This window comes from Triturus cristatus, chromosome 4_1 (genome assembly GCF_964204655.1).
Source record: "Triturus cristatus chromosome 4_1, aTriCri1.1, whole genome shotgun sequence".
Taxonomy (NCBI): domain Eukaryota; kingdom Metazoa; phylum Chordata; class Amphibia; order Caudata; family Salamandridae; genus Triturus; species Triturus cristatus.
In genome coordinates, this window is record NC_140585.1 from 1,193,951,813 (window position 1) to 1,193,974,836 (window position 23,024).

The 23,024-nt window shown below is 46.7% G+C and overlaps 1 protein-coding gene across 1 annotated transcript in view; it reads right to left on the reverse strand.

Annotated features, from left to right (window-relative positions):
• RTBDN (retbindin) overlaps positions 1-23,024 on the reverse strand; it is a 133,961-nt gene that overhangs the window by 70,501 nt on the left and 40,436 nt on the right. Inside the window, exon 2 of the mRNA XM_085654476.1 lies at positions 943-1,102. Within this exon, the coding sequence (XP_085510602.1) occupies positions 943-1,096 (154 nt within the window). The 5' untranslated portion in view covers positions 1,097-1,102. The remainder of the gene's footprint in view (positions 1-942; positions 1,103-23,024) is intronic.

Here is a 23,024-nt window from a genome sequence, read left to right on the forward strand (position 1 = left end):
GATATCTTTAAAATCCCTATGATGTTGGAAGAAAAGGGCGCAAATTTGTTACAGGGGGCCTAAGCGCAAACTACCCCAAATAGCCCAAAAAAGGCTTAGCAAACGGGGGAAAGGCCCAGCAGCGAAAGGGTTAATGGGAGCACAGTGTGGCCTCCTTTGCACCCTTCTAGAGCCAACGAGAACATTTACTTCCTCTCAAGCTCCCATGCATCAAGGATCAGGAATTAAGGCAACACGTCGCAGCCATACTTCACCCTCCACCTCCAGTTTTCCACTGGCAAAGCGGGAGCGCCACAGGAGCCTCAAATAATGCTGGGTAAGGAGAAGGCACCCCAACACTCAACAACCAGACTGACTCCCCAGTTGGTAAGGCGCATCAGTGCTGTGCACTGACACCCAGACACCACCTTGGCCTGCGCATGACAACATCTGGCCACTGTTAGGCAGATCTTGTTTTTTCTTCATGTGAAAAATATATTTTTGAATGATCAGCCGATATTGCAATTGTTCAGAGATAGTCTACTGTATATGAATTCTTAGAGAATACTCACGACAGATCACTTAGATTATGCTTAAGTAGCATTTCCTAAAGCTCAAATCATCTACATCAAATACTGTGAGCCTACTGTAAGGACTCATTGCCCAGATGGACCGCCCCTCCGCCCAAGAAGACTGAATGTCTGTGTTGACTTGTTGCACCAACGCAACTCTGGTATCAAAGGGGTTAAGGTCTGGAGGGCAGCGCGCGAGGCCACGATTAGTAGCCCTCAGCATATGTGTGTGGGGGGGGGGCTTAATCGGACTTGGCATATATAGGACAGATGGCCATACTTTGCTCAGTAATCCAAGCTCGCCATTTCCCGTCTCCTTCGCGCAGGGCTTGATGCGCCCAGGTGCCCCCCCCTCCCCCCCCCCCCGCCCCAGCAGACCGAGTTGACTTACTGTCGGAGTAGAGCTGGCACTCCCAGAGCTGGGGCTCCGGCCCGGGGGACACCTTGTGCTTCCCGCCAGTCAGGCAGCTGTCCTCGGCTCGTAGGGTCCCGCAGAGCAGGGTGGAGACCCAGGCGGCGGCCAGAGCTGCGTGGAGGGGGCTCATGGCGACCTGCAGGAAAGAAAGATGGAGACGGTGAGGTCTGGATGCTGGAACACCTCATCCACCTGCCAACGCTTCTCCTCGCGCTGTCTACTGCCGCCCGCTCGGACCACCTGAGAGTTTTGCCGTTAAATTGCACCTGCAGGCACACGAGCCCCTGGAATCCGCTGAAAACATTGCCCAAGTGCCGGCTCTGAGCGCATACAATTCTATCTTTAATACTAGGGTGTACCCTAGGCGAGCGATGCACATTACACAAGCCAAAATGCATTCATACATGTTTACCCACACACTTCTGGCGACTCCGCCAAGTGGCCAAGTCCAGAATACTTAAGAAGTTATCAATGACTGCCTGTTCACCGAGGTCCAATTAATTTGTGATAGCGTTGCATTTTTCAGATGCCACACGACAGTTTTAGCGTACCTCCTTTGTCTGAGGACCTCCTTACCCTACCACTGTTGGTGCTGTACGGTTTGTATGCACTGCTGTTTCTTGTGCTGTATCTTTTCTGTGTGTGAGACATTGCGAGTGAGCGAATCTTGTAGCGAAGCTTCCCCTTCCTTACCTTCTCTGCCCGTGTGCAAGGGAGGCGCGCGTTGCTGTTTCCTCTAATGTACCTTTTCTGTACGTGTGTGTGTGTGTGTGTGTGAGGTGGATGCCAGTAGTTCAGCCCCCTGTGCTGCACCTTTCCCGTGTTGTGTGTCTGAGAAGTGAGAGACACTTGACGCTGCCACTTCCTTACACGTTTTGCATATGTTTGTGTGATGGTTGCCTGTAGTACCGTGCCCTGTGCCCCTGTCCAGTACCTGGTTTGTGGGTGCTTATGCATGATTGAAGCTTGCATGCACTGGTCCTCCCTGTGGTATGGCTGTTCTGGCTGAGACGAGGTTGTACTGTTGCATGTGCTGTGTGTGAAGCTTGCATTGCTGAACACAACCCCGTTTTCTTAGTCTTTCAGTACCCTGGAATTCATCTCTGTGATACTTTTTTAAATCCATGTTTTCATAGAGTAGACGTATAAGTCTAACTTTCTGTATTTGCTTTGAGTATATGGGTTTTAGTTCTTTAGTTTCCTGGATGTATTGGTCTGTAGTTATGCTGTTACCCCACCCAGGGATGACAATGTTGCTAGTTTTGTGATTAACACCATTAGTGGCTGTGAGGCAGATGTGAATACCCCATATTCTACCATACTGGAGGATGAGGAGCTGGTGGACAGATTGACTACACTTGTGTAGTGCTTTCAACCAATAACAATCTCAATGCGTTGATCTAATTGTGAATCGCATACCAACAAGTGTTAGATCAAATTAAAACTAAAGGCGAGCGGGTAGGCCTAGATCAAGAACGGTTTTGTCTATTGGTTATGCCCCACGACAAGGCCATTCTTAGATCTAGGAGTCGGCTTATCCACACTCATAGCGAAGACTGGAAAACACTGTTGACCTTAGAAGCAACTTTGTAAACAGGGACAGATATTTTGTCCGGCCCTCTTTGCATCCATGTTTAATAGTAATTATTATGACGTAAACTGGAGCTAAGCCATCTGAAGACAAGATCTCAGCAACTGTATAAAAACGTTTTTATTTTTTTGCTTACCTGTAGTCTAGAAAACACAACGTGTCCCCCAGATGGATGATAAATGTACACAAGTATTTAAAACCCGCGCACCCAGTAGTCCACTTGTATACAACTCCTCTACGATACTCACCAGTGGGAACAATAAATCATGGTACTAGAGTACGGCCTAATAGTGTGCGTTCCTGATGTGGCCACCAGCCAATGAATGGGGAGTAAACCTGACTACGTTACTCAGCGATGGGTGGGACAGGGACATGCCTGAAACTACTAAAGAGTGCAAAGCGACCCCGGAGGAGCCGTGACTGCTCAACCTCATCTACCAGCGAGAGTCAAGTGCAGAAGGGGAACTTGGCCCAGCTGAGCTGATCTATAGTAGGTCGAGCCCCGGGACATCAGGAGTAAAAGGCCCCAGGCACTATGGTTGGACCCAGTCATCCATGCATGCGGTGTGGCCCTCTGAAAGGAGTTCTGACAGTGCATTACCCCAGTTTTTAGCGATATCCCTCCTTGCAAGGTTCCAATCCATATTGCTCATCATTTTCTTATTTTATAGCCACTTAAATGTCTTCCGGCATTTCAAGTAAGGGTAAGCTTGTTCCCAGCTCAAACTGTAAGCCAGCTATGCAGCCCCCCCCCACACATTTTTCCGGCTTTTTGAAGATTTATTTAGCTTGAAATTTGTTCTTGCGTGGGGTTAATTTAGCTTTTCATGCTAAAATATAGTGCCAAATGCTGGTTTTGCAACTCCCCATTCTACACACATTTTTATATAATTGTCATGAAATGTTATGCAAATACACGAATTTCACACACCCCTGGTGAATACTCTTCATTTCAAAATGCCTAGAAACAACACATTTGTTCATCTGCCTCAAATGTATTATGCAATGCTACATGTTGGCCTCTTTCACTAAGAGCAATATGCTTAGAAACCCTTTACACCTGTACTGCACTTTCACCAATAACCCTTCTCTCAAATATGAGCTATCTCGTCCTCTAAGAGTCTCAAATCCTTCTGGAATATTAACTCTGCAAGCGCCTTTATTTGTGCAGGTTCCCTCTCGAATTCCTGTCTGTCATCTTGAACTGTCTCCAGCAACTAAGGAGCTCCTGTGAATTGAAGCCAATTCACCAGAAAGCCCTTCAGCCTGTCTCCCACTTTTCCATGGGAAGAACCAATAGAGACATCAGGACTCACCAGTGGTGTAACACACGCCTCCACAGTGTGGGGGGCCCGAGCTGTAGGGGGCCCTCTCAGCACAGTACTCTGGCCCGAGAGCGCCTGATAAAATACGGAGCGGGGGCCCCTCCAAGTACCTTGCAGGGAGGGCCCCCCTCAAGTTTCGTTACGCCACTGGCACTCACCTTGTGCAGCACCAGTTTGCTGGCCTCTATCTCTGGAGGCTGTATTCGTTCCACCACTGCCCTTCAAGGGAAAGAATCCTGATGGGCACTGGGAGCCACAATATGCTGTTCTTCCCTCAGAATACTGCGACTTACAGAAGCCATGGCTGAGAGTTTGCTATCTCCTCCTACCTGTGCAATATAAATGACCTCCTCTGAAGACCATGCTCCTAGAGCTCTGTGCCTCTCCACAGTGGTTAGAGTTGCCGCACATATCCTTCAACGTTTACCCATTCCATCGAAACATGACCTCTCGGCTTCTCACTCGCTTCTTTCCTTACCAAATCCCGTAACGTGCCATCAATTTTCATGAGAACCACCGTATACCACTTTGAAATCATGCCAGCATATGCTTTTCCTGAAAAGCATATTGTCTTTTGGATCGCTTGCTTAAAAGGGCCATATTGATCTTCTTGCCTTTGAAATACGCATTTCCCCCTGTATCAAATATATATATTACCTACTGGCGGTCGCCAGTAGGTAGTTATAGTTAGGACCTATTTTCCATAGGAAATCCGCAACATTCTATTACCTACTGGCGGTCGCCAGTAGGTAGTTATAGTTAGGACCCTGTTTCCATAGGAAATCCGCAACATTCTATTTTGAATAACTTTGGCGCCGGTCGACGAATCCTCGCGAATTTCTCAAAATAGGTGGGGCGCTACGCTCCGCTCCTACCCTGAAAGTCTCGGGGGGATTCGTCAAGCGGGGGCTGAGATAAAAGGGGGGTCCCAAAACGCGTTTTTCCCATGCATTTTTCCATAGGACCTTTAGACAGGGCTACAGCCCGAACGGCTGAACAGAATTACTAGAAATTTGGCAGAGAGGTAGTCCTCAGGTCAAGGAAGTGCCTTTTGTAGGTTTGGTGTAAATCAGTTCAGTAGATTCTGAGAAAATAGCCTTTAAATCAATATATATATCTGAGCCAGCTTACGGTACGCTTACCGTACGCGTACGGTGGCGTGCGCGAGCGCGATTCTGATTGGCTGTTACATCTAAGTAAACATTCGAATCGGTCGAAACCAGGAAGCGGCGGCCGCCATTTTCTCTCTCGCACTCTGAGGGGGGGGCTGTAAACAAAGGCAAAAAACATATAAAGGGGCTGTTTAGACAGCGCCCATGCACATAGCCATGTTAGTTGAGTCCTCAAAGATCCCCCAAGGCCAAAAACGGTAAATTTTTATTTTTTGAAAATTTCGCCGATTACGCTTACCGTACGCGTACGGTGCGCTTACGCTAAAAATTTTAATAAAAAAAAAAAACCACTCTCTGTGCATGGCATATTATTGTCATCACTTACAAATTAAATTTAACAGATTACCTATCACAAGGAAGCGCATAATATGTCCTCCATGTGCGCACGGTGCGTAACGTGGGCACGCGGTGCGCGTAGCGCACTGCGTGCCCACCTTGCGTGTACGGCACTAACTGCGTAAAGTGGGCGCGCAGTGCGCGAAGCGCACCGTGCGCGCACGGAACGAACTGCGTTAAGTGGGCGTGCACGCCACGAATGGCGTAAAGTAACTTAGCATTTAAAAAACCGTACAAATTCACTGAAAAAACCATAGGTTTCACACACGTTATAGTTAGGAATTAGCATTTAAAAAACCTTGCTAATTCAATGAAAAAACCATAGGTTTCACACATGTTATAGTTAGCTGGAAATTTTACTGATAAAAAACCAATGAAATTCCCCCGTTATAGTTACTGTAGGCAACTATAACTCACGCGACCGCAATCCTCTGCTGATGACATATGTGTCTTTATGAAAAAAAAATATTTGTAATATATGTATAGCTAAAATTTAATGGAAGAAGACATGGGCAAATAAGTGTCTAAATACAGTATTAGCATCAGCAGAGGATTGCGGTCGCGTGAGTTATAGTTGCCTACAGTAACTATAACGGGGGAATTTCATTGGTTTTTTATCAGTAAAATTTCCAGCTAACTATAACATGTGTGAAACCTATGGTTTTTTCATTGAATTTGGAATAACGTTGGCACCGATTGACGAATATATATATATGTAAGAGGTCTCAGGACATCAAGGAATTTATCTTAGCACGGCTTGAGTGACCACTCCAAACATTTCCTTTGATCTCTGCCAAGTTCAAATATGTTAAGAGCCCTATACCTAAATGTGGTGCCATGCTCTCTCTATCTTCAACCACTGAACAAGAACACTCTGTTCTCATCAGCCCAGTCTCCTCCTTGTTCAATGGTCTTATTCAATACAGCAATAAGGGAATTGGGAAGTATGGATACTCGCCTAATACGTGTCACGTCCACTTTTCAATCTACTTTAAAACTAACATTATGTGAACACATTAACAGTTAAGGCTCTTACAACCAAAATAACTGTAAATGAAATGCTTTCTTAAACCGCAAGTCCATCCAACGTACCAATGTAACTACATACCCATAAACAGATAATCTAACCTTCTAAAAATCACTCAGAAAAATTATTAGAAAGATATCTGTCTCCTGTAGAGCAGCAGAAACAAGCATTTACAATGCAATGGTTTCGGCATTGTTAAAGTTAGAGTTATTGGCATTGCTCATGACATTATTTTTGTTTATGTTTTTGTTTTTAAAACATTTAAAGAAACGGCATTGTTATTTACAATGTCAATAGCTTAATCACTCTCAAATGCGAGACCTATTGCATTTGCACCCACACACCGAGCCACACACACAAAGCCACCCACACACACACAGAGCCACCCACACAGAGCCACTCACATACAGCAACCCACACACAAATAGAGCCACCCACAGAGCCACCTACACACACACACACGCAGTAGCCCACTGACCTATTTACATTAGGTGCACTTTGTGATCTGCATGGTACATGTTCTTTGCTGCAGGCACATTAACCCTATGTGCTACCTTTCCAGGAGGCAAAACTTCCACTAGACAAAACTCCGATCTCTCTCTAGGAAGAACATTAAACACCAGAGTCATCATGACATTTTTATTGTTGCCGAAAATTGCTGGAGGCCAGGAAGGAGGCAGCAAGCGCTTTTAAAACCTTAATTTACTTGCAAACATAATGTCTCCACGCAAAGTCAGCACCCGGTCACACCGGTTGCACTGTCCTAGAGCTGGCCCTTCTCAAGGGTCCTGTGACCTCAGTGACAGAGTCACTGTTGTTCTTGGCTGTGCTGCTTCATAGGCCTGCTAGCAACACTGGAGGTGAACTTCAGTATGGATTGTGGTGGACAAGCCTTGAAGGTTAACCCAGACTTGCCAGCGCTAGGGTCCACCTGCTGGTGCTAAGACACCAGCGCTTCTAGGGTCTTGCGAAGCCTTCTAAGGTCTAGCATGGGATTGTGCTCTCTCAGGAGAGTCGTCTGGTGGACTGGTTATTAAGGCTGAACCTGGTTCCCCAGTTCCAAATTCAGCAGCTCTGGCCATAGTGCCACATCGTCTCCCCCACTGAACACCATACTGTCCCACTGAGAAAAACTCACACTGCCTTCAACTACAACCCAATTGCTGCCGGCTATAAACACCTGGATGAGGCTCAATTGAAATGACGCAATAGACGAGCAATATGCGGACTACAAAAAAAAGTAGCATCATCCTGGAAAAAGCAAACACTCATAGGGGAATGCAAAATTTAGCAAACCATGTGAAATGCAAGCAGGAACAACATTGTTACCTTAACGCTTTTACAGTCACTATTCAGAGATCAGTGAGTGCTTTTGCCTGAAAGCTACCTACCTACCTACCTACCTCTAATTAGCATCCATGGCTAAAGGAGATGTAAAACACATCTCAAGTCCTCAAAATAAGCAATACTGAAAAAATGAATAATGCCTCCTTACCAAGCAACGCCTGACACTGGTTCCCGATTTGACTTCGGTTCCCTTCAAAGGCATAGAAGCTGCCCCCATAAACTCGGCTGAGCAAATTCACACCCAAAATTGCGTGGTAATCATTCTCCTACAACCTCGTCAGTACAGGATTTTCAGCCTCCGTCTTTGGTATGCTTTGGAATATATATAAATAACCCTACAGCAGGCCACACTGCTCTGACACACGAACTTCTGAAATCAATGAACGGGTTAAAGGATCCAGTCCATTAGACCCTGTCACTTTCCAGAAAAAAAATTTGACCTTTCTCTGTCACTGCGAACCACTGAGTTTAAGCCCTGCCTGTTAGTTCAGTAACTCTTCCACTGTTTGGTGGTGCCAAAACATGTACACTGTATAATGACCCTACCTGTCTCCAGAGGCAGGTCACACCAATTGTCCAATGTCTGAAACAGTCTCATTGGCCACAGGAATTAGACCCTCCGACTGCCCAGAGTTCTCCCTGTCTAGGGGAAAGCACCACCCTCAAGACAAACCATCACATTATCTAGGACCTAACAACTGTATAGGAGACAAGGACTTTCCACTGTCCACAACTCTGCCGTTGGTCAGGGAGCATGCACCCTCCACTACCCAAAAACGTAAGATTAAAGGAGGCACCTTCCACTATTGAAAATCCTACCACTGTCCACAGGACAGTAGCCACCTACTGTTCTAGATGATCCTTCCACGCCCCAGGGGGTATATACGTCTGGCTACCCAGGAGCAAACCAATGTCCATGGGGGAGGCACCTTCTACCTCTCAGGAAACTACCACTCCTAAATGACAACACCTCGCACTATAGGAAGCCATCACTCCCATCGTTGAAGAATCTGTTGTTCTCAAAGAGCATTGCCTTTCCGCTCTGGACCTTCTCACTCATATGTGTCGAGAGGAAAGAGGGACATTTTGAGACAGAAAAGAGCAGAACTACGTAGCCTATTGTATTTCCCACCGGCTTACACTATATAAATTCACAATAAAATACAATGAAAAATTGCAGATTGGACCTAAGTTATAATCATTCTATATAACGCAGTTCAAACTGATAGCCCTATCTGTAAAATATCGATCGTTTCAAAACACGTCCAAAGGAGCGAAGGACCACCCTTCTTCCTTGACCCTCAAACCCTTCCACTGTCCAAGGTCCCCAAAATACCATCGAATGCCCTGTGCCTTAAAAAGGTTTACATGAGCCAAAACAAATAGCGTCGGGAGGGAGCTACCACCGTTGCAGAGTGTGACTCACCTTACCAGCTTCATTCACTACCTGCTGCTGCTGAGGAAAATGCCAAATCTGGGTGTGCGTGTCATACCGGCAGGACAATGTCCACATAAACTCAAAGCTCCGCCATTCCGCAGACCGAACCAATCACAGCTGCGCTTCCTCCAAGTCACCGTTCAATCGCCTTTGCGACCTTACTTCCGTCTTCTCCTACTTATTGTTGATTGGTTCAAATTTGTTTCTTGGGCGTGTGCCTAATTCGACAGAATTTGGCACCATCGAAAACATAGCAGATTTTAGCACGCTCCACAGCGGATGAGCGGGCATAGGCCAGGACGAGTCGACTTAAGGGTAAGGAAGTCACTCATAATATAAGTACAAAACATTCCAAAGTCTACAGCACTAAAGGTACTACATGCACACCTAATACCATTCAAACGTAAGCCTGTCTTGGTGAGCGTTCTACTATCTATCGCAAAAGCAGTCTCAGGAGAAACGAGTGCACTTAAAACACTACGTAGTTATTCCCTAGAGGCTGTATCTCTGCAGGAGCTTGACGTTCAGTCATACTTGTACGGGCGGTGCGTGCAGCAGCAACACAACAGTTTCAGGTAAACTTGGAATACTTCCGTCCTACAACCACCAATACACAACCGACATGAACGCCTCAGCCAATCCCAGAACACGGTACATGGTGCAGTGTCCCACAACCAATTAAATAATACATATTTGCCATCATCCTGTAACAATTGCTTCTTCTCCAATTCCAAGTGAGCGCCAGGAAACGCCGAGCTTTAAGAGATCAGCTTTGCAGCAAGGAAGAGGCGACCCCACGTCCCGTTCCGTTCCGACCGCGCACAAAATGGCCGAACCTTCCGATCTTTAAAAAAAACCAAAAAACACGCCCACCACGTGTAAAAGGGGCATGGTTTAATAAAAGAGAAAGACGCGAAAAAACACGCCCCCGAATCCGAAAAAGACGGGGCTTAAATGGACAGACGCCCCTCTCCTCCAATGGCTGGCCTCCGTTTAGGAAGCCAGCCAATGGAGAAGAGGGGCGGGTTCAAGCCCCATACCTAAAAGCATTAAATCTCGCGAGCGAGACTGCGCAAGCACAGCCTTCGCTAGCCGAGACCTAAAAAGAGGAGGATAAAGGACTGGAGTGTGCTATGGTGAGTTCATTCAAGGCTCTAACATTCTAAGAGTCCTTTAAAGTAGGGATGTGCGAAATTTGCGTAATTTGCTTTTGCATAATATGCAAAAGTTTGGTAAAATTACCCAAAGTTTTGTGTAATTACACAAAATGCAACTCCGTCATACCACTATATATTTTGGCACGAAAAGCATCCTTGCAGCAATTTTTGACATAGGGACACATTTTGTGCAAAAAAAGTGCAAAACGCCAAAAGCACCCCAAACCGCAGTTGCTCACTTCCTTTTGTTGCTGTGTGTCTGCTGTATTTTTTTTTTTACAGCAAATGACACATTTACGGTCATTTGTTTCCGTAATTACACAAAGTGGCCCAAATGGCATAATTTCAGGAGTTTTGCATACCAGGTGTAATTTGAGAATTCTGAAACTATGTCGGCATCATTTACATTTCTCCTTCTTTAGAGTGCTGCAGAGGAGTGAGTGAAGGAAGTTACACATATTGCTAGACTCATGTTTTGTCGTATAATCATTGGTGTCCCAAGAGAGCCACTGATGCCCCAAGTGTTTCAGGCTTGATAACTTATTTTGTAATTACGAATTGAATCCCAGATTGGTGCAGGAGATTCAGTGAACCGAACTGACAGCCCATGCATAGTTTGAGGAATATGAGATTACAGAGAGTTTCTGCTCAGGCAAGTCCAATGGCCGTGCTAGAATGTAATGGAAAGTGTAGTTACCAAAACCAGGGAGCTTTTCAGACAAAAGGCAACAAGCCAAAATCAGAGAAATATGTCCCCGCTTGTTAGATCTCAGTGTCAGAATTGTAGCAACGTTTTAAATTCTCTACCGCCTCTGCAGCAAAAAACACACGACTAGTTGCAGGGTTCAGGTGTGAGGAAAATAGAGCCATCATTTATGGGATCCTGTGTGAAACCTAATGTTTTTAAAAATAAAAAATATTCACAACAAACCCTGCTCCCTTTTGAGAGTCTGGATTGAAACAAACCCTAGGCTTCCACCTACCGTACAAGAGCCGGGCAATGTTCCAAATGCTTTGGATATACTCTGAATTATATATTTATTGGGTTAAATAATCCGCGTCTCTCAGTTCCTCACAGGCATATACTGGGATTACAAACTGAGCCACCATTTTAGAATAATTGGAAATCACCGGAAATTGAGAATGCTTCACTGAAAATAATATGTAGAGAAAACATGGGTGGCAGCGAATTACGGACATGTGTTTCACCAAGGGCTTTTGAGTGACATCAAATAGACAATGAGGGCAAAGCTTTAGTTGTCTATGATGTCACTCAGTACCTTGAGGTTAAAATCATCCCCGTAATTTACTTTTTACCCTTATATAGTGTTATGGATGGTCCCCAAAATGATCTCCCTCTGCTTTGAACTGCTATTCAGTGGCAGAGGAGAAAAGGGGAGCAAGACATGACATGGTCTCTGTAATGTATCCTTGTCCCAAAAGTGAAAAAAAACATGACCTGCCTTCCTTATCCAATCCCTACCACCTTCCCTGCCTTGCTATGTCACAGCAGTGGGTTATGACATTTAGAAACTGAAATAAATGATAGAGGGTCTCTATGACAGCCATACAGAACAATTTGTTTTCATAGAGCGTTTCAGCTGACATTTTATTTTTTAAGATTATTGTTGTTGTTAACAGATTCCTATTAACAAATGTTTTGGTCTCAATTTACCGACCTCCGGGAATAAACAGCTGCTTTGATTTCACTGCAGTTCAAACTTGTGACTTGCATATCACAGCATGTGTCAGTAAGGATTGTGTAACTCAAGATCCATCCTGCTATTTAAAGAGGGCCAAAAATTGCTGCCAACTTGCAATGTTTTCGGTCATTTCAAGATGGTCACTACGCGCACCAAGTTAGCCAACCTATTATACTCTCCGCAAACGCATCTACAAATTTTAATGTTTTGGATTTGAACCATTTTTGACCTCAAGATTAGATATTGTTTTTAGGATAGTTGGCAGGAAGCTCATGCAAAACTCCAGAGGAGTTTGCGTAGAGCTGGCAAGCAAGTCCCAGGCCCTGGCAACATTTCATTTCCACTGAGGCCAGCTGAAAAGGCTTTACCACTGAGCAGTGGTGCAGACCATGTAAAGCATGCCTGTGGTATTAGGTGTGCAGCCATGATCAGTGCTCTGGGGGGTGGGTGAGGGTGTTTCTGTTCTGGTTAATTTCGGTGGCTTTAGGGTTTTGGATTATAACCTGGATCACTGGAATTATGTGGCAGGGAGGACCAAATTATGCGACATGTTTGACTAAATTAGGTGTCAAGAAAAAGCGAATTATGCTGCGTTATGCTGCACATTTTGTGATTTTTTAACTTCATTATTGTATCATTTTGCACATGTTAACACTGTCTGCCCAAATATTTTTTCTCATTAATACCAGTTTTAATTAGCTAATTAATTCTAAATATCAGAAATTTTAGATTTTTGTTGCAGCATCTGCAGATTTGATAAATGGTACCTCTACGAGTTTATTTATATTGAGAGGGTAGCTGTTCCTAAAGAAAGAGGTAGGAAGATCTGCTGTGTGTGCTTTGAGCTTGGTTGACCTCTACGAGTTTACCATAGAAAGATCCAGCAAGTATAATTGCTTGGCCATATAGATGGAAAAAAGCAGAAGCCATAAGACACATTTATTAGACCTTCTGAAGTCTAAATCCATGCCCTCCCTCATCTGTGGCTTCAGAGCTTTTCCAGATAAAATATCTTCCTGGTCTGATAGGCCCAATGTAACGCGTTTCAGCTGTTTTTCCATTCTGCAGCTAGCAAACAGTGTCGCATTAGCCTGGAGTTCAGATTAGTAACTCTGAGAAAGCACTTTTTGACGCTATGTCTCAGGGTTTGATTGGTGATTGAAGATTTCCTGGAGCCTGTAATTTGGCTGCAGGTAGAAAAGAAGGGTTGGCCGTAGAACCCTTTGCAGACCTTCTTAGTGGAACAAACTTGTGAGCCAGTAATGCGAGCCTTCGGGCTCAACATCCCAATTTCAGGCTGACATTAAGGCCTGGCTAGATAACTTGAGACTGGACAGTTTTTATGACGGCTGGAATGGCAGTTAGATTACATATAATTCCTCATTGGGCCCAATGCCAGATTATTTAACTCATAGGGCAAGGGAAACGATTTTGAGGTTTAAATTTCTTTCACTCAATATTTTTGAGTGGAAACCTTTTTAGGACGTCAGCAAAGGCCGATAACGCAAAGCAAAGTTGACTCCCTCTGCCATCAAGGTTTTGAGTCGGTTACCCATGTGATCTGTATGTCCCTTGTTATTTCATGTACTTAACATCAACAATTGCATGTATCACATTTATGTACACATCAGACAACTGTCGTGTATTATTCCATTTTTTTCTCTTCGCCCTGCTCATTTCTTCTGTATCACTTTTCATTATTAAAAAGACTAATAAAGCTTCTTGAACAAAACACAGAAATTGGCTTCATCGTTAATTTCTCGTAATGGTCATTTGTACCTTTTGTGGTGCCTGCGCCCTGTGGTGCTGCTTTCCCTGGTAATAATTTAAGGGTGGTCGGTTGTTTTGTGAAATGTATTGACTAACTTGATGAATTCTGATATATTTTCTTAATTTATTAGCTGGTAGTTATCCTTACGGCCTTCTTTGAGTTGGTAAGCTGATTATCGACATTTGGGCTCTTTTTTACATTATATGATTTATAAACACAGAGCACATAAAAAGCATGAGTTAAATCAAATGCTGAAATGTAAAGTGTTTCAGTAGTTGATGCTACGCCAGCTAAATGTTTTATTATAAAAATTTACTCTGACTGCAAGCTTTTTTCGGTGTTCTTCTGTTGAAACCGCGTTTCAATAATTACACACTGTTCTTAATTATTTTATTGTTCATATTTTTATTATTTTAAATACCAGACAGTAAACAAATTATCTCCAGTGTAAACCTAGCACCACAGCAGGCTCATTGAGCTACACAGTCATCCTCACGCAGTCTTTCTGTCGATTCCAGAAGCAGGCACACTTTCAATTTGGGACTGGAACAAAGCTTAAATGTCTCTTTTTCTCACATTCAGCCAACTGTGTATTAAGTAAACCCACCCTTTAAACCTGCTGTGCAGCCTTCTTACCACATAGAAAAATAGCCTATGATGGCAGTGTTCCCTCTGCCTCAAATCTATCTTCAGCATCAAAGTATGTATGTTTTCGGGTCTTTGTTTACCCCTTTTTCACAGTTTTTTTAAAGCTAGTTTTAGAAGCAGACTCAGTACTCTTAGCCGGGGATGTTTTTTTTTTATATGTTTAAATTAATGTTTTTAAAATACATTGCTAAACACCCATAGTGCAGTAACCGCATGCTGGTAGGCAGCAAGGAGTTTGACGCATAGGAAATTGAAGGCACGTCACAGATTAACAAACCGAGATGGGCCTGACTGCCACAAATGTTCGGCGGCCTCCTTTGCGGTATGCGAGCACAGGACATCAGATGAATGAAGATGCAGGCAAGTGATAGGGAAAACGTTATTTCAAGATGCGTAAATACTATAACATAGGTAGTGTAAACATCAAATGTATGGACTCCGTTCCAGGGCCGGTTCTGGGATTACTGGGCCCCGGGCCAAAAGGGAATGTGCGCGGCCCCTCTCATTTACATAAGTGACACATTCAGGGCTCCGGAAGCTGCTTTGTGCAGACACCTCCTGGGCCACAGCTCCTCCTCCCAGCCTCCTACAAGCACCTCTTTTACAGCTCCTATTGGGCTGAAGATGTGAGAATTGCTTGTGGGCTAAAAGTTAAAACTGTGGGGGCGCTAAAATGCTGAACAACTCGTGTCCCGCAATGTCTCTGAATGGTCTCCATGCAATTGGGACAAGAGGAAATGTCTCCCTCCCCTAGGCCTCCCGACACCATCCCTGAGAGGCCCGGGGAGGGGGTGCCTTCCCATGGACCCTAATTGCACGGAGACATATTTCTTTCTTTCAGTTGGATCCGGAGGGATACAAGAGGACCGATGGTGTGTTGCACTGGTGCGGGGCCCCATGCTGGTGGGCTGAGTGTGAGGCCCTGGGCAGCTGCCCACACTGCCCATGCCTAGCGCCGGCCCTGCTCCGTTCCACCGAGGTTGAGCACGAAAGAGAAACTCAGTCTAGCGGCCATTCAACTGGGGAAACTGCATCCGAAGACAGTTAGTACTGATTTTTGGGGAAATGCCTGCGGTATGTTCTGGGCACCAATGTTTAGGACATGACTGGGAGAGATAGTGTATGGCTGAGGCTGAATGCTCAGGTGAAGGAAAGTAAAAATGTAAAGGAGGCACAGAAGCATCACCATTTTAGACAGGGCGACCCGGCCTGCTATGGCCAATGGAAGTGTAGTCCAAAAAGAGACGTGGGAGTGCAGAGATGTTATGGCCTTACCAAGGTTGCCCTCAAGGATGTCCACCACCCCTGTGGTAGATTTGAATTCCCAAATATTTAAACATGTTTGGGGCCCAGGTTAGTGCATCATCCAACTGTATGTCTTTTGGGATGGTGTTCACTAAAAGGGAAGGCGAGGAACTTAGCGTAATTAACCTTGAGGCCAGATAGACTGTGTAACAAATCCAGTATTGTTTTTATTCATGTTAGCGGGTTCAGGTCTCCATAGACGTCCCGGATTTAGAGGATCATGCTATTGGTGTATAGAGAGATAATGTGTCTGGTTGCCCAACTCGATCCCCCACACCCAGCCCCGTGCTCATAGATGTGCCATGAGTGGTTCCAATGCCTGGATGAATAATAAAAAAGAGGTATTCCTGATGGGTGACTGAAGATACATAGTGAGTATCCAAGACTTGGAGGCTAGTCTTGATCCTAGCCATGGGGTTAGTGTAAAGGAGACAAATTCAGTTTAATATCTGGGGACCAATGTCGAAAAGGGCCAATATATACTCCCAATTTTATTAATCAAAGGCTTGTTCTAGGTCAAGTGAGAGGCAGACCGCATTGGGCCAATTCTGGGAAGGTTCCTCCATGACCAAATAGAGACGTCTCATGTTCAGGGAGGTATTCCATTGCAGTACAAATTAATTCTGGTCTGAATGGATCCTTTCTGGCAAGAGGGGTAGGATTCGGTTTGCTACGATGTTACCAAGGATCTTGTAGTCCGTGGAGAGAAAGGAAATCGGTCTATATGATGAAGGGAAGGTACGGTTTCAGCTGGGTTTCAGTATTGGCACCACCAGGTTCTCACACAGCATATGCCGGAGCAATCCTAGTTCGCTGGCATTGTGAAACAATTGTAGGAGTCTCAGCATCACAGAGGGCTCATATGCTGCATAGAATTCAAGTGGTAGTCCGTCACACCTGGTGGAGCAGCTCCCTCAGGAGGGAATGGATCACCCCCCCTAATGTCTTGTCTGAAATGGAGGCTTCCTGGGCGGCCCTATGCCCCACTGGTACTCGAAGCAGAGTAACATCCCCTAAGAATGAGCAGTGTGTGTCAATAATAAACAAGCATTGGCATAGCCAATAAGTCTCGCCTTTGGGACCTTATAAGTGTTTAGCCATGCAACAGTTGCATAACTAAATACTTATAAGGTCCCAAAAGCGAGACCTATTGGCTATGCCAAGCAGCCGTGCGGCTGCGAAAGTGATCGCGATCAAACATCAAAGCGGCCGAAAGTGAAAGTAATCGCGGAAAAGCGCGGCGTGCGCGCCCGCGCACAAGCACTGTAGCTCTAGGCTGGCCTGGTGGCACTTTTTGGAGCCCTATCAAAAAGTCTCGCCGGACCAGCGCTTGCGCTGGGTCAGGCGAGACCTAAAAAAGCTTTCCGTCCCGACACAGTGTAGTGTACAAGAAGCATAAAGAAGACTTAAAGCAGACTTAATCTCTTCCTCTGTAGAAGGTGCTGCACCTCCCTGGGTGTGGTATAACAAGTCGAGCTAGCATTCTCCCTGGTCTGTCAGCCTCTGCATGAGTCTGAGCCACATGTGCTGTCCAGTCTAAACAATGGAGGCGTTCCTTTAGTGCTGCGTGACGGTCTCGCGCCCCATCTAAGTCTTCCCTAAGAGTATTGTCGGTGCATGCTCTCACCTCAAGCGTTCCCAGGGATATCTCAATATCTTAGAGCTGTGAGTCCAGGAGCTAACTGGCCCTGTGACTGTTTTAGTGCAATCTCCACCATTACAGCTTTAAAGTTTTCACATTCCATTAGGAGGGAGGATGATGTGTTTGCACTATCTGAAAAGTAATTAGTGATTGTGTCCTGGATAGTAGATTTAAAGGCCGCGTCGGGACCGGGGGTCGGTACTTTCCCCCTATTGTGTATTGACTTGCAATGGGTTATGGTCGGAAAAGGTCTTTCCCTGGCAGGACTTATGCAGGACCAGGATGAGGAGGTTGGTCGAGCTTACTTTAGAGTCTAATTGTGCATATAGTTTGTGAGGCATAGAAGCGTATTCCTTGAGCTGGGGTGCCTAGCTCGCTTCACATCTACCGAGGACCAATGTTGCAGCTATTTGGATAAAACTCTGGCATTCTGGGTAACCGGTAAACCTGGTAGGATGGGGCTGGGATCTGTCTAGGATAAATCCAGTACACAGTTAGTCACCTCTCAGCAGCCATAGAATGTCGACCCAGTGAGCATGTTTGGCAGAGAGTGTATCCAAGAACTGTGGCTGGTTAAAGTTAGGTGCATTGTGGCTCCCCAAGAATACGGCCAGACCTTCAAGTAGTCCTTGCAACAGACGTATCGACCTTCCTGGTCAATCAAGGAGTTCTTGTTGACAAAGGGCACACCAGAGCAGATCCAGATTGGTGCACCCTTGGAGAATTAGTATGAAGTATGAAAGGGCTGGCCCTGCCATCCTCAATGAAGGCGGTTGCTTTTGCTTCTGTCAAGGTGAGTTTGTTAGAGGAAAATGATGTGGGCTCCTGTCTTCAGCCTTGAGTTGATCTTGTAGCATTAAATTGCAGACCCCATGCCCCTGACCTTCCTTGTTAAGTATTTGTAAGCCTCTTTCAGTTTGTTGCGTGTGTCATTACACAGATAAAGTAGGGTTACCGAACATTGCACAACGAGTGGCTCTAAGCAGTTCCCACAGCCTGAAGGGGATACTAGAAAACAGTAGGAGGTGGAAGTCTCCTGTAAGGAAATGAACAATTCCCCAAAACTTGAGGGACAGAGGCCAACAGGGCATGTGACCAAACATAATTACAGTACAACCAAAGGAAATTCCATAATCCAAACAACTGTATGGCAGTTGCCAGGGGGGACACATTTACCAAGCAGGGCTGTCAGTGCAGTGAGCCAGCCGGCCAAGCAAATATAAAGGGCAACTTAGGCCATCTGGCATATGAAAGTCAGCAAAGTACTTTAACAGACAGGATGTGTAGGCATTATAGTTCTAAGACTTTTGCTCGCTGATATAGGTGTAGTGTGAAAGCAAACCCGGGAGGTCCTGACAGTATGTCACAGAAAATCATCAGCCATCTGAGGGATCACCCGCGGGTCCCCTGAGGGCAACAGTGTTGAGTTAGAGTCTGAAGACACCACACAAGGCCCCCCACTGGAGGGCAAGGCTGGTATGGATCTCAGAGAGGCTGACAATCTTAGTGCCCATTTCAGCCCTCCGAAGCCTGGTACATAGCAGGGGCCTCAGTCGCCGCCTGCATTCTCGGTACCCACGGTCCAGGTGGGACCCACGTGGGGGCAGAGGGGGTACCAAGAGGATCCTGCCCCCTTCCTTCGAACACATACAGCCATGATGTTGCTCGAGCCAGAACATCACGTCTTTGTGGTCCTCCAAGAAGTATGTTTGACTGTCAGCCACCACCCTCCACTTCACAGGGAAAAGTATAACATATTTGAGGTTCCCTCTTCAGACTAAGAAAGGCGTCCCTGCGACGCTGGACAGCCAGGGTGAAGTCTGTGAAAAGCGTAACACGAGAAGAGTCCACTGTGATTGGGTGTCTAAATCTGGCCTTCCATAGCATGTAGTCCCTGTCATGGAAATTCAGGAGCCTGGCAACTATCGGCCGAGGTGGTGATCCGGGAGGAGTTCTCCTGTTCGGGAAATGGTGGGCATGCTCCTCCATTTACATAGAGCGAGCCCATCTGGAGCAATTTCTGTTCGCTGCTAGGACTCCATGAAGGCTATTGTGCCATCTCCCTCCAGGCCCTCTGGTAGGCCCTATATGCATATGTTGTTCCGTCTGGCCCTTCCCTCAGCATCCTTGGCGCGACTTGGCGCATCAGTAATTGGACGCGATCTGTGAGGTCTGCTAGGTAGGTCGTATGGTTCTCCATTATTGGGGCACTATCCCTCAGAGACAAGATGTTTTGTTGCACCTTCTCAGGCAATTTGCGTTGGTCCTCTCTGAGTTCCCCTAGATCAGGGGTACTCACAAACTTTCTGTCGGGGGCCAAAATTACAGTGTGGTTAGTGGCCGAGGGCCGCACTGGTAGGGGTGGAGTCAGTGGGGGCGCGATCAGTGGGGGGCGGAGCTAGAGTAAAAAAAAACCTTTCAAAACATTGGTCTCCCTCCCTCCCTGTCTCCCTCCCTCTCTCTCCCTCTCTCTCCCTCCTCCGTCACCCTCCCTCATCCGTCTCCCTCCCTCCTCCATCTCCCTTCCTCCTCCCTCTCCCTCCCTCTCTCTCTCCCTCCCTCCCTCTCCTTCCCCCTCCGTCCCCCTCCGTCTCCCTTCGTCCTCCGTCTCCCTCCCTCTCCCTACGTCCTCCGTCTCCCTCCCTCTCCCTCTGTCCTCCGTCTCCCTCCCTCTCTGTCTCCCTCGCTCTCTATCTCCCTCCCTCTCTGTCCCCCTCCCTCTCTGTCCCCTCCCTCTCTGTCTCCCTCCCTCCCTGTCTCCCTCCCTCTCTCTCCCCCTCTCTCTCTCCCTCTCTCTCCCTCTCTCACCCTCCCTCCCTCCCTCCTCCCTCTCCCTCCCTCTCTCTCTCCCTCCCTCTCTCCCTCTCCTTCCCTCTCCATCTCTCTCCATCTCCCTCCGTTCTCCGTCTCCCTCCCTCTCCCTCTGTCCTCCGTCTCCCTCCCTCCTCCGTCTCTCTCTCTCCTCCGTCTCCCTCCCTGAAAAAAAATCGGGGAGAATGGGGCCTTGAATCGGGTTTCTGTCATGTATGGACTTTGGAAGTGTGCTGCTGCAGGATCCGACATTAGAAAGCAAATTCACGTGTTTTTTATCACCTTTCAGAAGCATGGAGCGCAATGGCAGGCAGAGAAAGAGGGGGATGCAAGAGTTTGCACTGGCCTGGCTATTGAAGTGGCTATTTCTTCAACTGCAAAACACTTAAAGGAAATGCTTTTAGGCATAACAATACTTTTAACTACTGAAAGAAACAGGTTAGCCACAGAATGACTAAAGTCCTCTTAAACAAACATGCCAGTATACGGTGAAACTCTACAGATCAGCAGAGGAGGCCTTTTCCAAGCAATGATGTGCATAAGTAAAATACTTTAGCAGAAGCAACACTTGCCACAGCAAGAAACACGTTTGCAATAGAAAGACTAACGCGTTTTGGGCACAAAGTTGGTCACTTTGTCCATGTCAGCACTGGGTGAATTTGAACCCATATTTGAATATTACATTGCATACACCCCTCCCCCGTCAGCCCGGGCTGAAACAGCTTCGGGCACACACACAGCCGCCGCACCCCCGCCCCCCCCCCACAGTACTTCACAGACCATTCCCTTGTTAATGAGGCTTTGTTGGGTTTTCACCTCTTGTAGACCTCCTGCATCGCAATTCTGGCTATTGCTGGAAGAATCAGCACATTACACAATACCACGCCCTGTCTGCTGAAACCGGAGGAATCGGGTTTTTGCTTGCAGGGATCGGGAGGCGGGAGACTAGCCATGAAATCGGTAGTCTCCCGCCTGAATGGGTCTGCAAGGTCCGCGGGCCGCCAAGAAAGGCTTGCCGGGCCGCTGCCGGCCTGCGGGCCGTACTATGAGTATCCCTACCCTAGATCAAGAGCCACAACAATCTCTATTTTGAGTTCAAGGGTGGTTTGCGAATCCTATGTCTTCGCCAGGTTAAGTCCAGTTTAACGGAGGTGTCCGCATTGGTACTAGCTGGTTGGGAGGAGGCATTTGAGTCCCTGGATGAGCCCTCCAGTGCCATTATCTCCTCAAGTGCATCTTGATGCGAGGCGACCGAGCTGGCAGTCCTCATCCTACTCATCATGGAGAATCTAGTCAGCCCACAGGGCTCATTCTGGCAGGAGGATACCAAATATGGGAGGTCCTGTTTTCCAGTCCCAGATAGGCTGCAAAGCAGATTAGTGTTGCCGCAGCAGAGTAGTTGGTGTTGAAGTGTCCCGGAGGTTACCGTCTTTTAACAGAGCCATTACAGTGGAACGACCAGCCCCATTCTCGGCATAGACCTACTGCAGTCCCAAAGGTGCCCTCTCAGGTATTAATGGAGCATGTGAAGTCAGGTGTTTTCTAGGGGTCGCAGCCTTTCTCCATTCCCTCAACGCGAGTAAGCACCTCTTGTGGACTTGTAAGATTCTTGAAGTGAGGGGGAGGGCAAAAGGCAGTGGATTTGTGTGTGATACTGTGAGTGGAGTTGTGTGAGAGCCCCTCCTAGTAAGAGTTAGGGGGCTCTCATACCCACCCCAGTCAGGCACCCCAATGTTGGGGAACCATCTCCCAGGTCCCCAGGCACCGACTCTGTTGCACCTCCTGGTCCAGTAAGGCTGCGGAGCATGTTTTGCAATGCTCCTGCGGCAGTAATTTGGGGTGGAACGCACCCCTCCATGGCTGGGCACCTTTACTCCAGGTGGCAAAGTCAGAGGTGCCTCTTCTCTCCCGAGCGGTCACTCAGGGTACCCCTGGATTGTGCAGAAGGGAAGTTGCCGGAGGCCGGAGAGCAAGCAACCGTGGCTGCTGTGGCACTCGCTGATGGAAACTCCTCCTTTGCCGCTCCAGGCTCAGACATGGTGTTGCACAGCCCGCTGCTCCAAACGAGCCAAGGTGCTCTACCAGGGCCCCAGACTGCTGGCGCCGCCCTCTTTGCTCCGTCATTCTTCATGGGTGTCCATATGTTGGCATTTGGGGCTAAAGAATGAATGTTGCTGGCCCAAGTCTCCTCGTGGCTGGAGACGCTATCTTGAGCGGCTAGCCACGCCCCCCTCTTTGCCAGGAAAGATGCCTTGCTTTGGTGATGTTGACTTGGTCCTCACTGAAAAGAAAATGATTCATGGCCTTGCTGATGTGTTCCAAAGATCAGAGAATCATTGTTAACTTAACTTTTGAATACGAAATTGGGTTGGACTACCGTGCAAAAGTATGATATTTCCTCTAAATAATCTGAAAACCATTAATTTGTATGGTGATGTCAAGGACTCTGTAGGCAGAATCTTTGTATAAGTGCTTGTTGAGTTGCTGTTGGTCAGCTCACCAGCAGTCACGACAGCCACATTGGACTTAAGATGCTCCCTGAGTGCAGATCTCTATTCAAGATTGGTGTGGGGCTAGGGGGCTTGACTCCTAACCCCACCCTTCTTGTCCATGTCCAGAATGAGAGGAAGCTGACTGTGATCTGATTATCTAAAGGATGATTCCAAGTGGATAAAGGGAGTGCCCTGGCTGTGGCACTCTCATGGAAGGATGGAGCGCCATAGTGCGAATATTTCAAGTTGATATTTTGGAGTATTTAAAAAAAAACTTTTTTAAAGTAATTTGT